The sequence below is a fragment of the Aquila chrysaetos genome, chromosome 12 (genome assembly GCF_900496995.4).
Source record: "Aquila chrysaetos chrysaetos chromosome 12, bAquChr1.4, whole genome shotgun sequence".
Lineage (NCBI taxonomy): Eukaryota > Metazoa > Chordata > Aves > Accipitriformes > Accipitridae > Aquila > Aquila chrysaetos.
The window spans coordinates 2,454,586-2,471,525 of NC_044015.1; the positions used below are offsets into that span (position 1 = coordinate 2,454,586).

The window sequence follows — 16,940 nt, forward strand, 5'->3', positions numbered from 1 at the left end:
ACTGAAATCTAGTGCGTACAGGACTTAATGCAAAACTAAATAGTTAATAACCTTGTTTTTACTGCAGCATCTTTTCTTATGTGCACAATTTACACATGTATTCTCAAAATTTTTAAATAAGTGAGTGTTACCTTGTGTGCCTTTAGGTCTGGTCACCTGTGTGACAAGTTAGTGATAACACTCATGCTGAGGCAGTTAAAAAGGGCTAATTATTAATGGCATGATCCTACCACTTGATTCTTGTGACTAGTCTTACTGATCTGAATTTTGTGATTGCGGGGGAGGGGGAGGCAAAAAGAGGTACAGCTGACAGTATCAGTACTCAAGAATTAGTATTATTTAGAGCTTAGTGTTAACGCTGTTTTTTATTTGACAAATACCTGTCTGATAATTTTAACATTGCATGTAGTTTATTTAGTAGATAGATGGGACATGGGGGGTGGTGGTGAATTCTTTCTTCTGCAGAGTAATGATGAGAATGTACAAGCAGTCAGGACATAAATTAGATCTAGTCAGAACCAATATAGATGTACTTGCACTTTCTTCTATAAACTGCAGTCCCTCCCTCACCTTTCTGACACACCAGTATAGCCATACCAATCCCCCACACACTTTCAACCTGGACAAGTGCCTGAGATTCCTAAAATTTCATGAGGAGCAGAATTACGTTTTTTGTAAACGAAATAAAAATCCGAACTATGCACAGTGCAAGCCGGTGGGTGAATATGGCCCATAGATTTGACTGATGAATAGTTTTTATACATAAGCAGTTCTTACAGAACTTCCTTTAAACTCCTAACTATTACCAGATGTGGGTTGCAGGCGGCTGCTGGAATTCCAACACCTGTTGCATCACACTGAATAGGATTCATTTTGGCAGGCACAGAAAATTCCATTTCAGTAACTAAATAGTTTGAAATGATATCTAAAGCCTCCTTTTTTCTCAGACCAAGCTGATTCTAGCTTTATTTACAGGATTGCACATACTTTCATAATTAGAAGATGGTTTGCAGTCTTTAGAGACTGTAATTGCCTGATATTTCTTATAGTCAGTAAATATCAAGTAGAAAATCTTCAATTTGGAAGAAATGTCTCCTTTAAAAAAAGTTAACAGTTATTTAAAATGGCTATACTCCTCATGACGATAATTTCTCGCTGTGATTTCTGAAATGTAGAAATACACTGTTTTGTGTTCAAAAATATTATAGCATTATGCTGAAGATGATGGAGCTCCATTTTAGAAGTGTACTGTGCTGCATTCATCAATTTGTTGCTGAATCATATTGCTTCTTCAATGTCCATACCCAGAGCTTTTTCAAAGATAAAATGTGGATTACTACAGAATGGATGTTTAGTGGCACTTTGTGGGGTTTTTTTGGTATGTACCCCATAGATCTCAGGCATGAGTCTGTAAGGAACTGTTTGTAGGTCTGCTCTATGAAGAGGTATGGATTAAGTGTAGAGATAGTTATTTTTTCAACAGCATGATGCTGTTTTACCCAAAACATACCTGATCTCTGGAGGACTATTATTAAAATCATTTTTTTGATTGGTGAGGTATTGTACATCAGTTATAGGCTGCTGTACCATAAGAACAGCAAAGGTGTTTCATTTTCGTTTTGCCTCCTTATTGTCTTTAATCAAGGGATTTCAACATGCTCTTAAGTGTTACCCTTAGGAAGGAGGCTAACATTAGTACTGCTGCTTTGCAGACAGGAAAACACTGAGGCATACAGGGTTTTGTGGATGTATTTGAGTATATGATGAAGCTGAAAAAGAACTTGGATTTACCAGATTTTGCTTTATCTTTGCATGTTTTGGTTTGTCAAAAAAAAAACCAAACCCAACAAACCAAAACCACAACATTCTCACTTTAATGGACTTTCTAGTAAGTTGCTTCTCATAAAGCCTAGCTGTTTGCTTGGGAAAGGATCTTTATGGTTCTAGAGTTTGAATGAGTTTGAATAAACTGGAGGAGAATGCAGCAGTAAGGAGGAATCTACTCTTTTAAATTTAGATAATCCAGCTATTTCCATTTCTAGTTAAGTTGCAAAGGCCAATCTGTGTTATAAACCAGAGTTATTTTATTAAGAATATCGTAAACTGTTTGAAGTGAGACCTAGGTTTGACAGAGTTGGTGCAAGTTAATGTTGATCTCAACAGTGCTATAGTTGCATTTAGTAGGGAGAAAGATAAAACTAATGTTCTAGTGAAACATTTGTAGAAAAATACAGCTCTTAATAAATCTGAATGGCAGGCATTATATTTAATTCCATGTAAAACCAGTGTAATGTCAATTGAACTGACATCACCCCAAAGAATACTAGCGCAAGGTTTGTGGAGAGTGTTCACATCTTAAACTAACATAATCTAACAAAATACATTACCTATTCTTACAGATACTGCCTTACTTATAACCTTGACCATCATAGCTAGTACAAGCTAGTACAACTCCTAGTACAAGTAGAATAGTACCATTTGAGTACAATTACACATTTCTGAGGAATGGGAGATCAGAGGAAAAACCCTATATTCTTTAAAGATGGAGAGAAAAGATGTGTTAGGAGGGCCTCTTTTTGACTTCATGCTTTCTTGCACGTGTCTTCAATTTGGGGCAAACAAAAGAGTCCCTTGGTAGCTCTTGTAGCGTTGTTTTGTCATGTGAAGATACATGAGCAATGAAGTGAGCAAGAGAGGAGCAGTTGTGCTTAAATAGCACAGCAGCAAGCAGAATGGATTCAGCTTACATAATATTAAAAGCTGAAAGCTGCTCCAAGACATTCTGCAACTCCTCCCACAGATGAGCTATAGCTAGAAAAATCCCATTAAAAATAAATAAAAATAACCTTTCCCAAGGTGATGAACAATCTTTAAAAACGTCTTGTTCAGTAGTGAGAGCATAATTTTGATGTTCTTATTGTATTGAATAAAATTTCTTGACAATTAGGGCAAGTCTTAAAACAGGATCTGTAGACAAACATTAGTTAAGGATTGTTGATGTAATAAGAGTGGTTTAAATAGGTGATTTCTTTAAAACCTTCTAAACTTGCTTGGCTATGATTTTAGCTGTCGTGTCCAGTCCTAAAAACTGTAATAAGCCTTGCAAAATACATAGTCCTTTTGATTTGAGACTGTGGTTTAAGTTGTCTGGTATAAGGAATTTTCAGGAGAGACACAGTTTTTAAAGCCCTAGCCTAGCTTTTCTTTTTTTTTTTTTTTTTTTAATTTGACAAAGTTTGTTCCCTCTTCTTCTAGACTTGTTATGCCTCTCCACAAAAATAAGACAATGCTGTTTTAAGATAAGTGTAAGTAGGAAAATGTAGCCACATCTAGCAGTGTTCTCCATTACTGTAGATAATCTGAATTTATCAAAAAGCTACTGAGTTAATGATTTATTTTTTTTTTAAGAGAAGTCATATTAAAATTAGTGTAAGTTTCAAACAAGATAAAAAATTTAGGCACCATTTTGTTGCTCTGCTGGCTGTGGACTGATCAGCCTCTGAAGTCCTATTGCTGAAGTAGTCAGGGAAACCTCACTCCTTTTGGTGACTTTTTGTTTTTAGGGAATGGACTGACTTGCAGAAAATGTGTTAGCTAGAAATGATACTGCTAAAATATATGGTGACTGAAATAATTTTAAGAGGGCGATAAAGAGTTTTAAAAGTTTAGCAGCATTAGCAACTTGATTTGCTGTTTTTCTTGTCAGAAGCTAGAAGAAAGGGCCTTTGGTAAACTATTGAGTTTACTTTTGGATACAAATCTGTATTTTTGCTATATAAAATGCTGGGCTCCATATCAGTGATTTTTAGAAGAAATGGAACTGAGGTTCAAATAACAGCGCTAACCTAGGGGAAAAAAAAATAATAGTATTTTAGAATTTTTTTTCTGTTTTCCAAGTAGTTTACCTTAACCCAGGTGTGTAGTGTTGGGGAAAAAAATATGATTCAAACTACCTCCATTGAAGGTTCTCACTTATTCCTGGGGAGAGAGTTCAGCTCTGCAGAAGCCCATCTGGGATCCTGCCTTGCCTGGGTTGTCTCCAGCAAGGGTTGGAGAAATCATTCCTTGGTATCTATATGCAGCATTTAATCCATGGCTGTGGGACATGGCATTTATTCTGTCACCTTCGATCTCTGCTGTTGCTTTGGATATGCTTTTCCTCGATTTGTGTAAGCTCTGCTCTTAGGCTGCACCCTCTTCTTCAGACCGGTGTAGTGAGAGCTCCCCCTCCTGTCTCAAGCCCCTGTAACCAGGGGCTAGGACAGAGGGATGGAGATGGATAGATTAGGGCCTAGGGATGGGGGAGGATAGAGTAGCATCAGTCCTGGCACTGGGTTTCGGGTCGGAAAGCAGTTCTTTGGCAGCGCTTAGTGGAGGGCCTCGGAGCACAAAGGCTTAGTGAATGGGACCAGACCATGCAGGGGCTGCTGTGCCCTGGTCCGGGTTGACGGGACCTTTAGGAACCTGAGCTCTGGCAGCTCTTGCATCTGCGTGAGGCGCACCGGCACCCTCGGGGGCTGGAGGAGGAAGGCGGAGGGCTCGGGCAGGTGCTCTCCCGGGGCTGGTCGGGCTCGGCAGAAGAGGAGCCGATGCCATAGCCACCCTCGGGGAAGAAGGCCGGCCGGGTTAGGCTGTCCGGGCTGCAGAGAGGATGGTGAAGGTGAGGAGCCGGTGGCTTGGAACCCTCCGGGGCCGGGGCCGGGGCCTGGCGCCGGGCGGGCAGCGCACCTGGGACCGGGCGGTGGCAGATTGCGGCCCGGGGCCGAGAGGCGGAGGTGCGGGGGCCCGGCCCCCTCCCTCCCCCGGTGCACGCTGTCAGGAGCAGGCGGGGAGCCGCAGACAAAGAGCCGGGGCCGGAGCCGAGCGGGCACCGGGGCCAGGAGGGGGCGGCCCGGGGGCGGGGACGCGGCGGGGGCGGCGGCCAGAGGCACCGGGGAGCCGAGCCCGGGAGCGGGGCGGCGGGGGAAGCTCGGGCTGCGCTCGCCGGGAACAAAAGGCTCCCTCTCGCCCGCGGAGAAACGCGTCCCGGCTTTGGGGCTCCGGAGCACCATGCCTCCCCGTAAGGAGCCCGGCTGTTCCTGGGGGGTCCTCCTGACCCTTTGCAGCCTGAGCGCAGCCCAGCCCCGAGAGAGGCAGTAAGTAGCGGGAGGAGGTCGCGCACCCTGCGGGGGGAGCCTCCCCGTAAAGGAGGCGGGGGGGGACGGGACACACGAACCCCTCTGTTTTGCGAGGGGGTTCCGGGGATGGCTGCAGCAGCCGCTTAACAAAGCCTGGGAAAAGTCCCCTCGAGGGGCTGGGGTCGGGGAGGCGAGCTGCGGCGGTTCCCCAGCCGAGCAGCACGTTTGTACTCGCCGGTGCAAAAGTGCATAGCGCAGGGAAAGGGGAAATTAAAAAAAAAAAAAAAAAAAAAAAAAGCAAGCCTCCTTAGAAATACCTGCCTCTAGCTCCTCCAGCCAGCGGCTGCAAAGCTTTTATCTGCAAACAATTATTTAAGGAATCTGGGGTGTTGCGCAGGGTCTGCTGTTGTGCTGGGGATGGTTGAAGGTAATGTTGGTTGCTCCCGAAGAGCGTGTGAAGCATTCTTGTGGGGAAGATCATCCGGGGAGAAACATTTCACTGCGGGGAAAGTTCTCTGGCTTTTAGAAACTGAATCCGGAGCTCGTTCCAGTGGGTTTAGGTTAACTTTGATTAAGGTTTGCTTTGTTCTTTATCCCTAGCTTATTATAACCCATCAACATCGTGAATAGCTGCGTTAACTGAGTGCCATGGAGAACTTATTTTCACTTGCTTGCTAGAAAATATTTCACGTCCTGCCAAGTTTTGGTGTAACCTGACAGAGCTGTTAGTCAAATGTGCTTAAAGGATCTGTCCAGTCACTGTCCAGTTAACTGTTTAATTGCCAGGTTAAATATTCAATATTCAAATGCCACTTAAGTGATTTAAAGAGCCGTATCGACACACTGATACTTCAGAAAGAGTTGCAGCAATTTAGAACAATGTGAATACATGTGCTTCACATATGGCACTGTAGTGCTGTGCTTATGTTGACAGTTTGAATCTAATCATTTCATACTGGATGCAGATGGTACTCTTTCTCCTTCTGCAACTAGATCAGCTATGCCTTTCTTACCAAGAATTTGCAGGCAAAGTAGTAACTTTTTATTGTTATTTATTATTGTTCTGATGAATTTTCAAACCTGGCAACCATAAGGTTTTGAATCTGCAAGTACCCCATGCAATTTAACTCAAATGCCAGAGAGATCTGAACTTCCTTTGGGGGTAATGGGATCTCCATGGCAATGAGGCCTGCTGAGAGAGAAACATGGGGTTGGAATTTGATAAAAGATGACTTGGGGGCTGTAAAACACTATCATCCTCATCCCAAAGCGATAATTAATCATGAACTAAAGCAACCTGGCTCATGGCACTGCAGAAAGGCATGGGCTGAGAAATTGGGCTTAAAGAGTTGTATGAGGAATCGCCTTCTTTTAAAAAATCCTTTTGGGTAGAAAAAAACCCCAGAAAGGTGTGTCATGAAGAGAATATAAATGTGTTGATTGCAGCCCAGTGCATCAGAGAGCTCAGAGACTGTAATGCTTTTAGTTGACAAGTTCATGGCATGGTGCCATTCAGCACAGAGGAATGGTACAGATTCCATTCAGAAACACAAGGATTGTAGTATATACGGGAGGTCGTCTAGGGTGGCTTCAAAACTGTGTGTGTGCCTGCTATGATAATTCCTTTTTGCTGGGGTTTTTAAACTTGAAGGATATAATTGTCTGAACAAAAAATTGGTAGCAGAACTGAGAATTTGAGCCCAATCTTGTAGCTGCAGTTTCTGGGCTGCTTCTATATAAATTGGAAGTTTAGACACGTTATATGTATGCGAGTCTGACATTTAGAAAGTGCTGAGTGTCAACACTGAGAGTCACTTCTTTTTTTTGTATATCAAGTTGAACTATGGAAATGGAGCCATGAAAAATAATTGAGGAAAAAATGTTAGAAGTGTCTAAACTGTTTCAAAAAAAAGCGTTATCTACAAAACTCTACTGGAGGTTCAGGTACCTCCTTATTCTTTCATGAACTTGACCTGTTTTATGATGAGCTAGTTGTATATTTAGTTTGTTTATATATAATATATAAATAAAATTATTTACTATATTTGCAATAAACATCAATATTACTGTGTGTCTTTGAATACTAAGGATTTGTAAGCCACTTGGGCTCTGTTTGTTTCTATGTGCATTCTGTGTTCATTTTATGCATGTTAGATACAGGCCTAGACTGCTGGTGTTCATGAATGTCACCCTACAGGGGCAAATATGTTACAGAGTAGTCTGTTCTTTTCCTTTTGTTGTACATAAAGTGGCTTACAAATAAAGATCACACTCTGGTTGCTGTTCTTGACCATCCACTTCCAATTTTGCTTCTCAGGGGCTATTTGATTGCGGCACCTTCTGTTTTCCGATCTGGTGTTGAGGAGGCTATAAGCGTAACCATCTTTAACTCTGTCAAGGAGACAACAGTCCAGATTCAGTTAGTAGTCAAAGGAGAAACTGTGTCACGAGGCCACGGAACAGTTTTGGGTAAGTTCCTGTAATTCTGAACTTGAGAACTAGTTTGTAAGTTGAAGTGCTGCGGGAGCACATCAGTATCTCTTAGAGAATTGCTTTAGGTGATAACAGTACTGGAACCAAAGTAATATTTAATTCATTGACTACTGCTAAATGTTCTCAGTTGATTGTGCTCATGTGGTTTTGATGTATGTGATCTCAAACTTCCAAGGCTGATAATTTTGGAACACCAAGACATACAGAGACCCTAGATAATTGATATTCAAGAGTTTTAGAGTGAATATCTTTCCTTTTGAAACCTGAATGTTTGACACTGGAGACTGTATAGGGAATAAGATAAGCTGACTTTAAAGAAAAAAAAAAAAATCTACATCATTTTCTACCCTTATTTTAAAATAAGTGCTGGAAATGCAGTCTCCCCATCTTCAGGACTGAGTATTGCTGAGAGAGGTGGTAATATTTGTGCAGTTGGATAAGTCTTTAAAATCCAAGACAGATACCTCTCTGTCCTGTGTGTAAAGACAAAAAATGTTTTGAATATGTCCCACTTAATACTGAATGAATTTACATTAGTGAAAATGAAGTCCTGTAGCACTGTTCTACCACTGCTAGTAGCGGTGTAAGCTGTAATGTAGACAAGGCTCAGGCAATCAGACTCTTTAACCATCATGTTTTAACCCTCTGTGTGTAAAAACTGGGAGTTATATAAAAGCCATTTCCTTTCTTGGAACAGATTGTCTCTGATTTTATCCTCCCCTTGTCATCTTTGAAATTGGCTGACAATTGCTAAGTAATTCAAAGGGAGTGATGCTTACACATGTGGACAACATATGCTAAAGAGAAATCTTAGGTATGGCTGTATCCAGCAATCAAAATAGATTCTATGAGTGTTTGTTTTGAGAATTAGTCAAGTCCCAAAAGAGGCCAGGTCCTTTTTACAGCAAAATACTTCTGTAAGCATAGGATGCCCTGTGCTGAAACTTCAGCCCTGGTGGTACTTTCTAACCACAGAACACTTTGCAGTTTACCTTGTAAACAAATGTGGGCTAAGTTTATTTTAGAGAACTCTACTGGTCCGACTTGCTCACACTGCAGATTGTTTTACACAATGCAGGAAAATTACTTCAGGTGAAATCGTAATTGCAGTTAGCAGCTCTATGACATGGGGTGTCCTTTCACTGAACTGCAAATGTCTAAAACATTAGTACCTTAGCTTGAGAAGAATAACACTCTCTCCCTCTCTCTCTCCCTCTCTCTCTCCCTCTCTCTCTCCCTCTCTCTCTCCCTCTCTCTCTCCCTCTCTCTCTCCCTCTCTCTCTCCTCTCCCTCTCCCTCTCCCTCTCCCTCTCCCTCTCCCTCTCCCTCTCCCTCTCCCTCTCTCTCCCTCTCCTCTCCCTCTCTCTCTCTCTCTCTCTCTCTCTCATTTTAGATAAAGGAACAATTAAACTGAAGGTGAGTGTCAATTATTTTAAGATGTTTTTGGTGAAAACCTGAGGGACTTGCCTTCAACCACATCAGGCATTGCTCTCTGAGCAGCTGCAGCACAAATACAGGTTACATTGTGGTGCACACACCAAGGAGGAAGCAACCTTCGCAAGAGGAAGAGTGGAGAGTGAAAAGAACAAAGCTTAATCCATCACAGCTCATCTGTCAGGCCCTTACACCACTGAAGAAAATCAATGGCGGAAGCTGTGGGTCATTGCTCAACATAAAGTTCTATGTTGTGATTATTTTATAAGAATGGTAGTACATATTGCTATGGAAGTGTTGTGGAGCATTGGACAGACCACAGAAATCCATAGAAATGGCAGATTATTGAACATTGTGTCTCTGCTAGTTATTCTGGTACTACTATGTTGTTTAAAAAACATAGGCTTTCACCAGTTTTGTCTACATTTTAGCCTTTGACATTAGTAATATTTTTGCCATCAGCATAGTCTGTAAAACGAAGCTTACCTGTCCTAAGAGATGGAGGGAATGAGAACAGCTTTTTATTTCCAATGAGGGTTTGTAGTGGAGTGAAATAATGATGAATTTAAATGCAATTCTGGCAGAGAGTTCTAGTAGCCATTAAAAAGAGACTACATATTCTTACCTTAGTAAATCACATTTTTTAAAGCAATATCTGGCTTTATTTGAATCCCTAGGATACTGGAGATCTGGGGTGCAGTGAAAGGTAGTCATTCTTACAGCAGAAAGACATCCTGTGAAAGATCTTCCCTGCTTTGCGCCTTGTGTGAGTTATCCTTCCTCATGCCAAGGAGTGAGCTAAATGCTACTGGTTCAGAGTTCACTGTTCATTGAAAGAAGTAATTCAGTTTATGCTGTATGTAGGACTAAGTGATACCATACAGAGAAAAATGAAGCCATTTTCATGGCTTCTGTGAGATTATTTGGCTGTGCTTCCATACCTTTGTCTCCATCCCTCTTCCTAGATCTTTGAAAAGTGGGGTGTAAATTCAAAGCAATATGAGTTTTCAGTCTTGTTGTTGATTAAGTGCCATCAAAACATTTGGAACTGGAAGAGGTGTATTATGTATGATGTTTGGTGATTTGCAGTGGAAGATTATTATTTCAAATGTAGGCAAAATGGAGCCGGACTGAAGAACAAGTCTTAAGTGTCGGATCTCTTAACTTAGGACTTGCTTTGGAGCTGTCATCTCTGATAGGAGGCAAAGGGGCCAAGTGGAACAAATCATATAAATATTAAATTGTGATGCACTTCTGGAATAGCAGTAGCTAGTACCATGCAGAGCTGTAGGCTCTGGATAGTATGCTAGATTAACCACTGTATCTTATGACCCTGGGGAAAAAAAACTCCATATTGCATTGCTAGCTCTTGACTGAAGCTGGTCATGTCTGAATGAGTCTTTTCTATGCAGTGCCATAAGAAAAATGGTCTGTTTTCTTTGCAGTGGATCCAGGTATTTGGGCACATTTCTATTGTATTACTGTAGCACAGCATAGGTGCCTTCACTGCAACTACTGCATCATCTACATTATCATTGGCCTATAAGTAAATTGAAGCCTTTGATTTACAGAAGTCTAACTAGCTTGGTGATGGTCTGTCATGACCAATTGGATCTCCTCTGCCTTGGTGGCATACCCCAGAGTTTTCTTTGTCTTCTCTTTAATTACTATATAGCTGATGTTAATACTGCTCTGTCCTGCCAGTAGTTAAACTGTGTCTGGGAATTAAATTCTAGAAAGGGTTTGATACTTCCCTGCCCCCACCCTTTACTGTGCTAATACACAAATACATAAGTATCTACTCCTTTTGTTTCAGGAAGGTATAATATAGACCTATGTAATAGGAAACATCAGCAGTTACACCAAACGCTATAGATTTCTTTATCCAAAGACTATAATTCAAAGCTGAATAAAAACTGCAGTGTCATTGCTGATTTCTGTTTTATTTATTTTTTTCACTCTCAAAATATGACACATTATGACAATATTTCTGTATGATCAGATTTTTTTACTTTGTAATTTTTAATCTACCATCATTTTAGAAGTCTTACTTCTCTGAGCAACTAGTTGAAAATGTGCAAGCATGCGTGTTTTGGTTTTGGGTTATTTTGTGTGGGTTTTTTTTATTTATTTCTCTGTCAATAGAGCTGTGTCTTCCATAACATTGTTGATTTTCCCATGTAACACACCTTCTTTATTGGAAGCTGCACATGTAGATCAAATATCACTTTACTTGAGTGATAAAGAAAGGGTAGAAGAGAATTTCCTGCCGTGTTTTTAGCATGACTTTGCATCCTTTGAAGTTTATACACTGTAAAAGATCTAGTATGTTCTTCATTTTCTTTTTATTACTAACACATAGTTACACTGAAATGCAGCAGGTGGCTGCTCTTTGCTCACTTCACTGTCAATTATATTCCCCAGAAAACTCAAAGGCTTTTCTGTGTCTTCCTCACCTCATGGTCTGTTTTCTAGGTGCCTTCAGGACTTCGTGGACAAGCACATCTAAAAGTCTGGGGCAACCGACATCTGGCAGAGGAAGGCTACATTTTTCACAACTATACCACAGTAACCATTGATAGCAAAGGATCATCAGTGTTCATCCAGACTGATAAACCTGTCTATAAACCTAAGCAGAAAGGTAAAGTGACCTTGCCAGATGCTAGGCTGCTTTCAAGCAAAACTTTTTTTCAAGGGTAGGTTCTAGGATGAGATCTTCTGTCCAGTGTCAGCTGTGATGACTAATAAATTTCCTCTTTTCCTTTTTTTTTTAGTGTTGATAAACCTCTTTATGGTGACTTCTGACTTGAGGCCAGTCAATGACAGGGTAAAGAAAACTGTTTTCTTTCACACTGTAAAATATGATGGAATACTTGGCAACCTGTATTTTATTCTAATGTACATTTATGCAGAAATATAATTGGATTTTTTTTAACCTATTTAGGCATATCTTGTCATTGCTTGTTGTTATTTACAATTTAGTTTTTTTCATTTGGTCACATTACTGTTGAAGGAGAATACACACTTTGGTAGTGCTAGTAAATACAATGTAACGATGCCAAAGCAGTCAGAAGAATTTTTCAGAGACTTGCACTCTGTTTAGGTAATGCACAGATATGCAAAGTATTACTTTTCCAGTTTGATGTGTGGATGAAATGTATGTTTCTCAGGCTACTCTTACCAAAGAAGAGATGTTTAAACTTTGTCACTTTGTGCATCATACCTTGCTTACTCAGCAGTTCATCACAAGAAGCAGAAAAAGTAGCTTTGTTTCACAAAGCCTTTTATTCTTTTGTTTTTTTCTTTCAGATTGAAGCTTATGTGGTGGTGAGTATCTGTCTGCCAATCATCTAGCATGTATCCTGTAGAGGCACAAGATTCTTGTGGCCTTAAGAGGAACAAGTCACACATCTGTACCTTTTCAAGTTCATTATGGCCATTCCCAACTGTAACCTATGCAATTATCTCTGTCCCTGTGTCTTTAACTGATCTTTGTGTCTTGCTTTTTTGTTATCACCAACAAATATACTTGTTTTCTACTTCAGTTTCAGAAATCCATTCCCATTTTTCAGCCTGAGAAGAATTGGCTAGATTCACTGGGGTTTATAAATGTAACAGTCCCACTCAATTTCTCCCTTCTTTTCAATGCAGACACACTCCTATCCTTCATCTGGCTGGGCTGATATAGCAGGGCCAATCTCATCTCTGCACCCAAACATTATGATAGTGGACAATAGAAATTCATGGCAAGGAAAGGGTGCTCCTGTCTTCTTCCTTATGAGGTGAATGAGAGGTTCCTTCTGTGTCTAGTCTTTTTTTTTTTTTTTTTTTTTTCTTAACCATGTGTTTTCTTTAGCTGTCAGCAAGCAGAAGAATTCACCCTCTTCTCTTGTTTGCATTCAGTCACAGATTTAATGCTGACAAAAACAGCGGGATTAATTTCATCTGACTTAGTCATCTAAAAATTGTCTTGCTAGTTGTACAGCTTGCCTTATGAATAGAAAGTGTCTTCAGAGGCCAGTTCATACCATCCAAAATAGGTGTCTTAAGATAGGTGGAAGATCTGCCGCTTGACAGTGCTTGCTTGTGTACATTGGTTACAGAAGCAGTGTCCTTAAATGAATACTGAATTTTAGAAAGCAAATACTCCCTGGTAAAGTATCTTCAGAAAAATTTTGACAGATGTTAGTTACATTTGAGCTGTTAGTGAAGTGTATGTATTACAAAATGAAGTTCTTTGTTACAAACTGAGTTAAATGTATTAGTGGTATTCATTTTCACTGTGATGTTTCTCATTCCTAAACCACTATGCAGGATCCTCGGGGGTCTCGTATGATAGAGTGGAGCAATTTGAAGCCATTTTGTTGTGGTAAGTTTCGGATTATCTTTTCTCAGTGTATTGTTATTTGCCTTTGCTTCTGCTTGTACTGAGTTGTGTTCAATAAGCCTTGACAAGGGCTGATGAGTGACACAGAGTTCACAGTATGTTGTTTACTTTTTCAGGTATTGTAAATATGACTTTTCCTTTGTCTGATCAGCCAGTATTTGGTGAATGGCTCATCTTTGCTGAAATGCAGGGGCACACATACAACAAATCCTTTGAAGTTCAGAAATATGGTGAGTTGTATCCAAGTCAACTTTGGCTATAACCCAAGTGCATTTGGAAGAACAAAACATTATGAAATTTTTCACTTGAGATGAAACACCTGAGAAGTAATGCATTTAAAATGTCATGAGGAAAAATTCTTCAGAGGCTATGTATTTCAGGGACATAGACACTTGCAACTTAACCAAGCCCTTTGTTTCTGTGCTCCACACTTCATAAAGTAAAGGACCTGAAATGGAGTGTCATACTGCACGGTCTATTCATGTAACGAAGATTTAATTTTGTTTTGGAAAAACTCTTTAAGATGCTTTTAGTCTGTCAGTGCTTTCCTTCCTTTCCCAGAGCCCTCCTTGGAATTCTGAATTCTTTTTTTGCTACCCTCCTTTTCAGTCTCAAAATCTCTCTGTTTGATGAAAGGTGGGCATCCTTACAAACCCAGCAAACCATCTATGACATCTGACCTGATCACACAAGCATTTATAGACACTGACAACTGCTAATATCTCGGCTCTATTCCTGACACATTGTGGAGGAGTCAGTAGCGAGTTGTCTTCTTTACCATGTATGTAAGAGAAAAAGTTTCGGCTCAAATCCTGGAACACAGATCCCTCTGAAAAGAAGTAAAAATCTAAGGGTGTTTTGCTAGGGTCATCTTGCCAGGATGGTCTTGGTTTGCTACTTTTGTTGATTCATTCTCTGCTGAGTGCTGTCCTGTCTAACATTAGCTACACTGCCCTCATCCGACCATAAGCAGTGATCTTGTCAGAGCTGTGTATGCTTTTGCTATAACCTGGACAATAAGATCTCCTTGACAAGATTCTATTGTATTTCTTTTCATTGTAGTATTACCAAAGTTTGAGTTGCTGATTGACCCCCCTCGCTACATTCGTGACCTTTCACTCTGTGAAAAAGGAACTGTCCATGCCAGGTAGGAACACATCCCAAAAAAAGTTTCATTGCAGTCACTGGAGCTTGCATCTCATCTGCTGCAGAATTTTCCAGATGATTTCTGGTCATCATCAGAAGCTTTCCTATGTAACAGCCTTCATAAAACATGTTAACAATAACAAGCTGGAAAACCTTCTGTGATATTTTTTTCTGTTTTCTAGATGTGCAGATCACATGGCACTAGCCTTGATACAATCAGGAAAACAGAAAACAGCTGGAAGTTATTCATTATCTTCTTTCCATTTCAGATACACATTTGGAAAACCAGTGACAGGAAAGTTAATTGTCAATATGACTATAAATGGTGTAGGGTACTACAGGCATGAAGTGGGACACCCTGTCCTCAAGACCACGCAGGTGAGGGAGACCATTGAGTCACCTGCGATAAAATGCCTGATCTGTACTCTTTGACGTTAATACCACAGCTCTATTTTACATTACTGATGGGAGATCAGAAAATAAATGAATAAATGTAATAATTGGGTCCAGCATAATAAAAATATTACATATTTTACATGATATGTTTATGATTTGGGGGGATGAGAATGTGTTGGCATAGTATTAATCTGGTTTTAGAGCATATGGGGCTGAGGGAGAACAGAAGAATGAGGGACTGTGACAGTCCAGACTATGGATAAGGGAGGAAAATGAAACTTGCTTTCTTTCCTCCTTCCTTCACCCACTCCCCAATTAATTGCCTTCACTCCACATCCTTTAAAAAATACTGCTGCAAACTCCTATCAAGTGCCTACACTTTAGATTTGGCTTCTAGACCCTTTTTCAATGCGAATACAAACTTATGTTTCCATTCCCCAACACACTTCATAGATTGATGGCTCTGCTGTTTTCGATGTGTGTGTGAAAGACATGATGCCAGCTGATGTTCCGGAACATTTTCGAGGTACAGTCAATATCTGGGCCACAGTGATCAGCTCTGATGGGAGCAAGCAAGTTACATTTGATGACTCAACACCTGTTCAGAAACAGCTGATTGATATCAAATACTCCAAGGATACCAGAAAACAGTTCAAACCTGGACTCCCCTACAAAGGAAAGGTAAGATTAAAAGTAGAGACACTGACATGTGGCTGATATAAGGTTATACTGACTTGATCTCAGCATGTTACACCACGTTCTGGTGTGTTTTTCCCACCTGCTGTTTCTGTCACTGACTGGAACTGCCTATAAATGTGAACCCTGTTGTTCTATAAATGAAACACTGTGTAGGTAGAAGTCACTTACCCTGATGGAAGTCCAGCTGACAGAGTCACTATCCGAATTAAAGCTGAACTCACACCAAAGGACAACGTTTATACAAGTGAACTGGTATCAAGAAATGGCCTCGTGGAGTTTGAAATCCCCTCCATCCCTACAGCTGCCCAATATGTCTGGCTGGAGGTGGGTGAAAGCTCTTTATAGGATTAGCGGGCTTTAATGTAACTAATCTTGTCAAACCTGCACTTTATAAATCAGTGCTACAAACAGGAAATCAGTGCCTTTTAGCTTCAACTTCTTGATTTAAATGCAGCAAACACTTACTTTGTTTCTTGCTGCCAATAGAACTGATGTTGATAACCATCATGAAAAGATGCTTCTCCAAATACAGCTTAACACAGTGGTAAGGGTCCAATATTTGGACAGTACTGTTGCTATGTAAAGATGACAAGAGATGAACAGCTGGAAAGTATAAAATGGGAGATGGTGATACAGTGTAAGAAGAGAGTACAAATCAGGCTTTCTATGCATGCATAACATTCAGATGTAACTTTTGTTAAGACCAAAGTGACAGCGATTGATGGGAAACCGTCTGGGGATCAATATCTGCCAAACTACTTGTCCATCAGTAGCTGGTACTCGCCCAGCAAGTGTCACATCCAGCTCCAGGCACCAGATAAACCTTTCCAGGTATGTTGGCTTCATATTCCATCATGGCAACAACTGCATTTCTTGGCTTAAAGTACTTTATTCTAGTTAAATATTTCTAGCTATTTCTGTTTCTGTGATCCTGGACTGTTATTGTTTCCACTACAAAGGTTGAAGTAGCTGCAATTCAGTCACCAAATAGTTGTTCAGTGTCGGCTGCATGCAGTTCTAAGCGAAGTACCTTTGATGCTTTGCACAGCATCTCATTCTCCTTTGTGTTGTGGGGATGGGGAGAGAGAGTGGATATAGGCAGTGACAACAATTTTAATTCTGTGCAACTCCAGTAACACTCACATATGAATTGTTTGGTGAAAATGACATGCTTTAATTAAAGTCAACAGATGTTGAAAGATTGGAAGTGATGTTAGTGGGAGTAGCTTAATTATTAAAGATCCAAATTAGGGCTATGTAGTCTCACT

At 40.4% G+C, this 16,940-nt stretch overlaps 1 protein-coding gene across 4 annotated transcripts in view; it reads left to right on the top strand.

Moving 5' to 3' along the window:
- The window catches only part of CPAMD8 (C3 and PZP like alpha-2-macroglobulin domain containing 8), a 65,395-nt gene that overhangs the window by 1,654 nt on the left and 46,801 nt on the right, over positions 1-16,940 (top strand). For 2 of the 4 annotated variants that reach the window (XM_030032349.2, XM_030032352.2), the window contains exons 1-13: positions 4,938-5,135; positions 7,435-7,586; positions 9,004-9,026; positions 11,520-11,685; positions 11,819-11,871; positions 12,354-12,371; positions 13,359-13,413; positions 13,548-13,661; positions 14,494-14,578; positions 14,847-14,955; positions 15,427-15,654; positions 15,826-15,996; positions 16,375-16,503. In XM_030032349.2, coding sequence (XP_029888209.1) covers positions 5,050-5,135; positions 7,435-7,586; positions 9,004-9,026; positions 11,520-11,685; positions 11,819-11,871; positions 12,354-12,371; positions 13,359-13,413; positions 13,548-13,661; positions 14,494-14,578; positions 14,847-14,955; positions 15,427-15,654; positions 15,826-15,996; positions 16,375-16,503 — 1,389 coding nt within the window. In that variant the 5' untranslated portion in view covers positions 4,938-5,049. Of the gene's footprint in view, positions 1-4,937; positions 5,136-7,434; positions 7,587-9,003; positions 9,027-11,519; positions 11,686-11,818; positions 11,872-12,353; positions 12,372-12,695; positions 12,827-13,358; positions 13,414-13,547; positions 13,662-14,493; positions 14,579-14,846; positions 14,956-15,426; positions 15,655-15,825; positions 15,997-16,374; positions 16,504-16,940 lie in introns of those variants that run through there. The other 2 variants (XM_041127886.1, XM_041127888.1) reach the window with 2 other exon arrangements.